Source organism: Dermacentor variabilis, chromosome 6, assembly GCF_050947875.1.
Source record: "Dermacentor variabilis isolate Ectoservices chromosome 6, ASM5094787v1, whole genome shotgun sequence".
Taxonomy (NCBI): domain Eukaryota; kingdom Metazoa; phylum Arthropoda; class Arachnida; order Ixodida; family Ixodidae; genus Dermacentor; species Dermacentor variabilis.
This window is the reverse complement of record NC_134573.1, coordinates 127,621,998-127,631,017: the sequence shown is the minus strand read 5'-3', so window position 1 is coordinate 127,631,017 and position 9,020 is coordinate 127,621,998. Positions and strand designations below refer to the sequence as shown.

Sequence of the window (9,020 nt, the reverse complement as noted above, 5' to 3'; positions counted from 1 at the left end):
ATAGTTTTTGTGTTGCACAGATGACACGAGGAGAAATCCTGTTAAGATTTGTTTATTTTACATGTTCTTGTGCTGCCTGCACTCTACAATTACAGTTCAGAGGGAACTAGCCAATAACAAGCATTCTGTAGGTAATGGGAGACACCATGGACCTTATGTGGGGTGGCAAGTCAAGGCTTTTAGTTTATGTGGCGTTTAGTTGGCCACGGCCGCGTTCACATGGACGACCCTTGGTGCTCCATTCGAGGTTGGTTAGCTGCAGTGGCGTGTCAGTTGTGATGGCAACATTTGGCTCTGGATGGCCATATGCACTTGCTTGCAGTGAGCTGTTTTAAAAGTATGACTGTCACTACACTGCAAAAATTGTGTGAGCCGACTGCAGAGGTGCTTGGCACCTCTGAAGATGTTTCCCAGTGCTAAGACAATTGTAAAGGAAGTGGAAGCATTAGTACATTTGCAGCTCACTGAATGTTTCAGATTCTGTGCGAAGCCCCGTATCATAACTTGCTCAATCTCCTGCACTGTGGTACCTTTGTTTACCTATAAATATTTTATTCACAGTTCACTTCAACATAGAAAATCTGGTGACTATAAAACCATATACTGTAAATGTCTAACGTAGTGTCAGTAGAGCTTCAGCTCTAATGCATTAATGTGAGAGCATATAGCAATGCATTTTATGGTTTTGATTTCTACACTTTAAACTAAGATTAAAAAAGAATCACAGACACACTATCAGTTCTCTTATAGGTGCTCTGAATTCCAAGTCCTACAGAGGGCATGAGACACCCGCAATGCTGTATTTATTGTGACAGCCACAAAGCTATTTATTTTGTTGATGTGCTTGCAAACATCCTCTTTAAAAAAATATACTATCGATGATTTTCTTCTTCCACGATGTGACAAAGTCAGTGTGAGAGAATGGATGAAAAAGTGCTGGAGGTTCAAGTGTACCATGTTGTGAGTGCCTCATGGCCCTCTTGGTAGCAATCCAACAATTTTGTCAATTTTCTTCAATCACAGACACCACTCAGATACTCCGTGAACTTTATTTTTCACAGCACACTCGTGGAAACATGCACAGTGCGTGAGATTGCTTATTGCTTGAGAGAAAAAGTAATCGCAGTTGTGCGAAGACAGCAATGCACATGTTACATGTTAACACAGACCTGTTACTTTCATAGCAAGTATGCTTTGATGTGGAGTGGAGTTCACCATCTTTTGGATTGAGAACTGGAAATGTGGGAACTTCTACTGTATATAACACATTTCTTTTTACAAAAAAAAAAGTATCATACATATGCATGCATTTCTGTGCCCTGTTCTTTGTCCGAAAGCTTGCATGTTATCTGGAACAAAAAAAAGTGCTATGGTTGTGAACAAAATATGTAGCCTTTCGAGAACTGAGGAGGTCATTGAGCAACAGTTATATCTTTGGAATACTGAAGTATCCATGAATGATATGCTTATCAATATGTTGCTGCTTTCTTTTACACATGCACTGACTCTTCAAAGTGTGCACATGTGTAAAAGCACGTAACTTCAAAAGTTCAAAGCCACCACACATTTAACACTATTGCATTCTTGCTACCATGCTTGTCCAAGCATTGTTCAAGCATTCGCAGCATTTATTTTGGAAGCGTTTATGTACATTTTGAAACGGAAGCACTCGCTACACATCAAGTGCTTTTCATGTGTGCTTATCTTGATTTGGAGTTACTGGTGCCTATGTCACGGAATGCCATATCTGGATGTGGCTATGGTTAGAAACTAGAGTATGAAATGCAAATTCGGTCAGCTTTATTGTTGCTGTTATACGCACATAAGATACCACAAAATGTTGGCAAGTATTACGACTTGGCAAATCTATACATGTGACCAAGCAGCACTTATGATGGAAGCAGCAGCTTGTTTGCTGAACTGCCATATGTCCACATGACCAAAAACATTCATCTGAGCTGTAATGACATGTGTCAACTCCCCAGTGATGCAAAATTCTTAATATTATTCTTTTGTTGGTATTGTTTTGTAGGCTCTTGGACCGTGAATCGTTATTGTAATCCCTAGACATGCTGTACTATGTGTGGGACATCTTCCTTTTTTGTCATGCAGCATGTATGAATTCACAGCAGCATTACAAGACAAGCATGGTAACACAAGTTGAGAGGAACAAAAATAAAGTAAAAGCACTAATTGAAGACACCCTTACAGCACCGTCATTAGCTGTTGCTGATGGTGGTGGTAATGTCAGTGCTTTTTGAGAAGTCGCGGAGTAATATGACATTGGTGATGTAGAAACATGGAAAAATTTATGAGAAACTTGGAAGATGTTTCCTAGCGACAATGTACCATTTCTTTAGCAACAGTGTAAATCTGCAATCTTGGATTAGACTAAGCCACCTTCAGCTGCACGAATGTATCCACCGTTTGGTAACTGATGGCTCAACAAGTGTTTCTTTGGTAACAGGCACTTTCTATAATATAACCTTGGCTGTCTTCCACAAACATCTTTTGAGATCCAATCATCGCAGCATGTTAAACAAGTCTCCCATCTAAACAAGTTTTTGTGGTATTAAGTTAATTGTGTTTGCATGAAGACAAAAAAATAAGAGTGGTGAGCTGCGCGTGGTAAAATGTGACCTAATCCCCGATATAGGCCCACTTTCTTTGTGTTTGTTGTCTTTCATTTGAAATAATATCTATTTACTGTAGAAGGCATACATCATGATAACTGCCCCAAAGCACTTTGAAGGCAGCTTCATTCTAACAAAAAAAATTAAGACAAAAGGCAAAATTTTTGTTGTGCATCAACAAACGAGAAACACTATGTTACATGCGATTTTGCCATTTCCTTTCACACCTAAATAAAGCTTATTTTGATTAGCCACATAACCTAGAAGTGTAAGTTCACGCACACTCTGTATACATATTAGTAGCCTATCACAACATTGTGTTATTGCACTATCACAGAACATGCAAAATAAGGTACGCAGCAACTGTTGACACTACAGTTGGGTAAAGGGAACAGAAACAAAAGCAAAACAAAATGAGCTGTGTGGTGATGAATGAATGTTTTTTCTGTTCCGAGCTCCGTTTGCGACCTGAGCAAAATGGCGAAGCATTGCAACCCACTCGTACACATATACAGCATCATATGTACAGCTTAGAATTTTGGAGATCCCGGTCCTTGTCCATACTCCAGTCGGGCTGGAAGTGTTCGAAGGGCATTTCCAATTCTGTAACAATAAGAGGGATTCGATGTATCACATTGGGCATGCGTGTTGAATGCGGGCACTTCTGCATAGTTCTCGTCTGCAAAATTCTGTTTCTTGTTAAGAAGTTGCAGATGTCTCAATTTGCATGTAACCTACCAATGGACCAGAATAATAAAGAATAATAAAGAAAATGAAATGACTGTAGTGGCTGAATTTGCATTCATTTCCTGCTCTCTTTGTGTGCTGATGCTGAAGGACAGATGCAGGCCAATATTAGCCTGAAACTGTTCTGGGCAACGTTGAGATGATGTTTGCACATATTTTATGAGGAAGCTCTACGTACACACAAAGCGATGCTAATTTTTTCAATCTTCTTTTACCACTTCCATGTACATTTAGGGCTAATGTAGTATTCATGTACAGTGCTTGCAATTGCTGTATATTTTAGGCATTCCCTTTGAATTGAGTCGAACTTTTTACTCTCACATTTGCAATGTTAAGCCCTTGTATAACTGTCCAGTAGAAACTGCTAAACCTTCAGCTGACACTTGTCTATGTGAGGGAAATGTTTGTATTGCAGAGTTGGGTTTCATAGTCATCCTAGGCACACTTCTAAATTTTTGTAATGAGCATGAACTTTGTAATATCTGCTATACGATTTGGCTCTTAAGTCTGCTTTAATATGCAATAAGCTGCTTTACATGCTGTGATGTTAATATACTGAAGCTCACAGTAGCACATCAGGAGGTCTGCAAGGACACGTGAGCCAGAACTATAGGTGACATAATTAAGTAACTGAAAAATATAACTTAGAAATATAGAAATAAAAATATATAAGTTAAAAATTGTCACCCCATATTCTAATGTAAATGAGAAGAAACGGGATTAACCGAGGGTCCCAATTTTTATTAGTCATATCATAAGAAGCCGACAAACACTGACACCAAGGACAACATAGGGGAAATTACTTGTGCTTATTAAATGAAATAAAGAGACAATAAATTAATGGAAATGAAAGTGGATGAAAAAACTTGCCGCAGTTGGGGAACTATGTGAAGGTTGTGGGATCGTTCCCCCCTGCGGCAAGTTGTTTTGTCGTTCACTTTCATTTCCATTAATTTATCGTCTCTTTATTTCATTTATTAAGCGCAAGCAATTTCCCCTATGTTGTCCTTGGTGTCAGTGTTTGTTGGCTTCTTATCGTATCCTAACGCAGGCACATAATGTGAAGGCATGGCAAAGTAACTAAAAAGGCAGAGGAAAGCAATGGAGCAGGCACTGGCAGAGACCAGCGTTCTCCTTCAATTTGTCCAGTACCTAAGGGCCATGGACCTGCGTGGTCTGTGTCGAATTTCCTGAACTGCCTGCAGGCTTTACATTGTTCGTGCTTCTCTTTCTATCCCCATTCTCCGTGCAGAGTAGCCGTCCAGAGCTACCTCTGGCTAACCTACCGGCTTTTCTACACGCAATTTTCCTCACGGTGTGCCTCACGGAGCCAAAAGGAGAGCGCATGACAACAGTTTAGAGCAAGCGCTCCATTACGGCGCCCGCCACGTCACGCTCCATCCGCTGTGCACGCACCTGCCGGTGCCGTACACGGACGACGCGTAGTTCGTAGGGCGCAGCGAGCCCGCGTACACCGCCTCGGCGGATGCCGGGAAGGCCGAGGACGGAGTGGGCGAGTAGGTGTTCCCGCCGGCGGGCCGGCCGAAGCCCACCGCCTCGTACTGCTGGTGCTGGTGCGGCCGGCCCTGCTGCTGGTGCTGCACCAGCTGCTGCAACGGCGCAGCCTGGTGGGCGCTGGAGGGCGCCCCGTTGGGAGGACTCTGGGCCACGGTCGCGTACTTCGCGATCTTCGCGTCAGGGTCCTCGTAGTCGTCGTCCGTGTTGGACTCTGTTCGAAAGGGCAACGAAGGAATGAGGTGAACGTTTGTCGTATGTGTTCAAACACGCCTCAGTCGTGATTAAACAAACCTCGTTACACACATGGAAAATGTTAAGACCTCTTTTAGACCCCACAGCCCCTGACCTTTAGCGGTTGACATTTTCATGCTGTGACGGCGGAAATATTGGTGGGGTCGGCTGCAGCCCCTCGCCCACCTTTCACGAGGGCCTGCGGGGGTATCAGGTACGCGCGCTGGGTAGGGCGCGCAGAAGGGCACGGGGAAATATTTTATTTTGTTGTTTCGAACATATCTCGCCCGGATATTATTACTGAACGTTTTGGAAAGTATCCTGGGGTACAGAGCCGCACTTGATGCAAGTGACAGCCGTACACTATCGTGTCCTCAGACAACAGCCGTCGCGCCTAAATTTTCGCGCCACTGCAGGTATCTATTTATTTATTTATTTATTTATTTATTTATCTAATCATTCATTCATTCAATCAATCAATCATAGTGTTGGTGACGGAGAAAGGATGGATACTCTGCCAGCCGCGAGCACAAATCAATGGCACTTCAGTTCAATACCGGCTGGTGTGCGCACACTTGTTTATCTTATTTACAAAGACGCTCACCGTTACTATATGAGGTTCTCGGTTACACTTTAACACAAATACTGTCTACAGGCTGTCGTACAAAAAGCGAGAAGACTCGAAGAAGGATGCTTCGCCACACAGGTACTCTTGTTGCAACAAAGCCAGCTGTAAGTTAAGCTTACGAAATAAGTTCACAAGCCCAGGAAGCTCCTAAGGCTTGTCGCGAGTGCTGTAATAACGCCCGCAAAAAATTCTTGGACAGCGCAGGAAAACCGCGTGCGGGAACTAAGTTCACGACGTTGCATAAAATGAAATGAAACGGGGGTATCGCCAGATAAACGGAGGTAGTGCGCCAGGAGCAAAACCTGGCTAGGAAAGATAAATGAAATGGTTACTGTATGTATTTTTCTGCAGCGCAAGGGCAAGCCATGGCCAGAGAGTGCCAGAACAAAAGAAGAAACCGAAACAAGGCGAGTCTAACTTCCGGGAAGATGTGACACCGGTATTCTTCCTAGTGCAGAGAATGTGTTTTCTGTTGCAACTGCCGACTACACTATCTGCCCCAGTGCAGTTGGAGTGGCTCGATGTGAATGGGACCAAGGCAATCGACCGACGCTAGCGGCATATTCTCAGCGACTTGTGGAAGCATCAACCACCTAGCAGCGCACACACTGATCCCTCCCTCTTCCCCGCCCCGTCGAGAAAATGAAATCTTCTATATATTTAAATCTTAAACGTTCAATGCAATTTTTCGAGCGCGATGGATGTCTATACTTTCTTAAGAGGCAGAGAGGTACTATAGCTAAAACAGCTATCGCTAGTCGAACAGCCGCTGCTTGAGGGAAAAAAAAGCTATAGAGAGAAACCAACAAACAAAACTAACGAAGCCAAGAACCGTATTCCTCCAGTGGGAGTCCTCCGCAATCACGCGCATCCAGTGCGGCAAGCTGTGCCGGCTCGATACACGTATAACGTGCGGTGCCTAAGAGCTTCCGCAAGAAAGAAAGAGAAAAGGACACCGACAGAACTGAATATTATTGCAGGGAAAGTACGGAAAGCGCTTTTCACACACTTCTTTTGCCGAACAGTAGCACGCTACTAAATGTGAGGAGAGTGTGAGAGCTTCGCCCAGAAGTCGCCCACGGTTGTGCAGGTTTCCTAAATATCGGTAACGCGTGATCGGTGCTCGCGGAGGAACACATGAAGCTTAGACGAAAGGCCAGTAGAGAGAAACGCATAAAGGCTGCATTACCGGATGCGAGACGCCCGTAAAAACAGCGCTGTAAAAACGCGAGCAAGGGCGCACGGACGTAACGACGTAACAGCAGTGTCGGGGTTCTTACACGACGGGCGACAACGCTCTCAACTGCCAACTGCACTCGCTTGGCGCGGGGCTCTTAAAGAGCATTTGTTCGGGCTCTCATAGCCTCGCAGCGTCGAGCGGTTGTTTGTTCGTCAGCGCTGGCCCGTGGGCCCCGGAAGCCTGCTTGTTGCGTGTTTCTCTCTCTCTCTCTCTCTCTCTTACCAGTTCCTGTTTTTACCGGTGCAGCAGTTCCGCTTTCGCCTCCTTGCAAGCGTGCTTTTCCGTCGAACAGACGTTTTATGCAGCGAAACGTCACGCCTGAAAGCAGCGCGCCATTTGGCAGGGGAAAAAAACGGAAATAATAAAGAAATAAGTGCGTGAGTGCCCAAACGTTCCTAACCCCGCTCCTCGATTTTACTGTTGACGATCCGCACTCGCCCTGCCTCGCTTTTTGCTACATCAAGCGCCTCGCCGTTTCTCGTTCCGAGGTCGTTCCGTTTAGAAAGGCGCGACTTCGGCGAATGGCAATAAAATTGAGCCATTCACGAAGCAAATCGCGGTCGCCGCTCCGCTGTTTCGGTCCTAAATTCTGCTTCACTGTTCTCGCAATCACGCGGAATGCCAGACAGCGGCGCAAAAAACTACGATCTCGCGAGTTCCACGCCGCGCGGGCTAAGCCTATCCACGCACATGCAGTCAAGCAGGGGGACCAGAAACGTTCCGAACGTGCCTCGCAGGCGTAACCCCGCCGCCGGATGGATATAAATGCTCCTCTTGTTTTGCGAGCCCCGCGGTAACGAATTGACTTTGGCGACGGAACAGCGAAAGAAACACCGACTCGGTGCCACAACGCGCTTTTCCCTTTCGCTGTCTTGCACGCGCGTTGTCCGGGTCGCGCGTGCGTGGTCGACGCGGGCGTCCATAAATTACGCCTCGAAACGGTTCGATGCGACGTCGAGAGCAGGCGCCGGCCTCATAAGCTCTGTTCTACCGCGTGGGCGGGCGGGGATCTGGCGGTTGCCTGGCTTTTCACATCGCGGGCGCCACGGCAGAGAAGAGGGTAATGAGCCGAGTGACTGGCAAAGCACCAGGCGGATCAACAGCGTTATGGGTTACACCCCCTTTCATCTCTCTCCCGCTCTCTCTATAGCCCTTCCTTTTCTGCTGTGCCGCGCGTGTAAGCAAACTCCTCTATTGCAACAGGAGGGAGGAGTGGAATGGGACAGACGCGAGGGCATTAGAGATGCGCCGCAGTGATTGCGCCCCAGACGAGGCAGACGAAATTTCTGCAGCGCTCGCGGTTGTCGGAAATCGGGCGCTTGTGCGAGCAGCACATTGTTTTCTGGGCGGCAACCTGATACTCGACGAGTTCAAGTTGCGGCCACGAAAGCGCAGTCGGACGGAATGACAGGCGCCGAACAAATGGAAACAAATGGCGTATAGAAGAGCTGCACTTCTCTATAGGCTGCACAAACACCGACAGGCTGCACCGACAGGCTGCACAAAAGAAGTCGATGTTGTTTCTGTTTCGCACACTTCATAGGAGGAAAACCGGGACGACCGTGGAATTATATGCAAACGGCGGCTGGACTGAAAGGGGCTCTGCAAAGCAACACTGAATCAGTTTATAGCGTTGAAGACCGGACAAGTGCTGCACTCTGGACTTACCCGGCGGAAACACGTTGGGTGCCAATGATTTTGGGTGCACGTAAATGAACTCGAGCTGGCAAAAAAAAAAAAAAAAATCCCAATCCGGAGGCTTCAACTACGACGTATTTCATTGCCCGTGGGCTGCTTTCGGGGCATCAAACCCCATCAATCGAACTGACCATAGAGTACAAGCCGATACAAGAGCCTGCCGTGAAGACAGGACTTACGAACGCACATTTTTGCGCTTAACAATGTTGAACAGTATCCGCGCTTCTACGCTCATTTGTCCGCGTCCTAATCTGCCGCACACGTCCTAACCAATCTCAGCACGATGCAGCTGTTCTCAAAAGGCAAAAGTGACTCGGCAGTACTG

General features: G+C 46.1%; 1 protein-coding gene across 1 annotated transcript in view; it reads right to left on the bottom strand.

Moving 5' to 3' along the window:
* Positions 1-1,030: 1,030 nt before the first annotated feature.
* Positions 1,031-9,020, bottom strand: part of LOC142585190 (aquaporin AQPAe.a-like) — a 140,821-nt gene continuing 132,831 nt past the window's right edge. Inside the window, exons 5-6 of the mRNA XM_075695751.1 lie at positions 4,797-5,109; positions 1,031-3,236 (exon numbers count right to left, since the gene is read on the bottom strand). Of these exons, the coding sequence (XP_075551866.1) occupies positions 3,164-3,236; positions 4,797-5,109 (386 nt within the window). The 3' untranslated portion in view covers positions 1,031-3,163. The remainder of the gene's footprint in view (positions 3,237-4,796; positions 5,110-9,020) is intronic.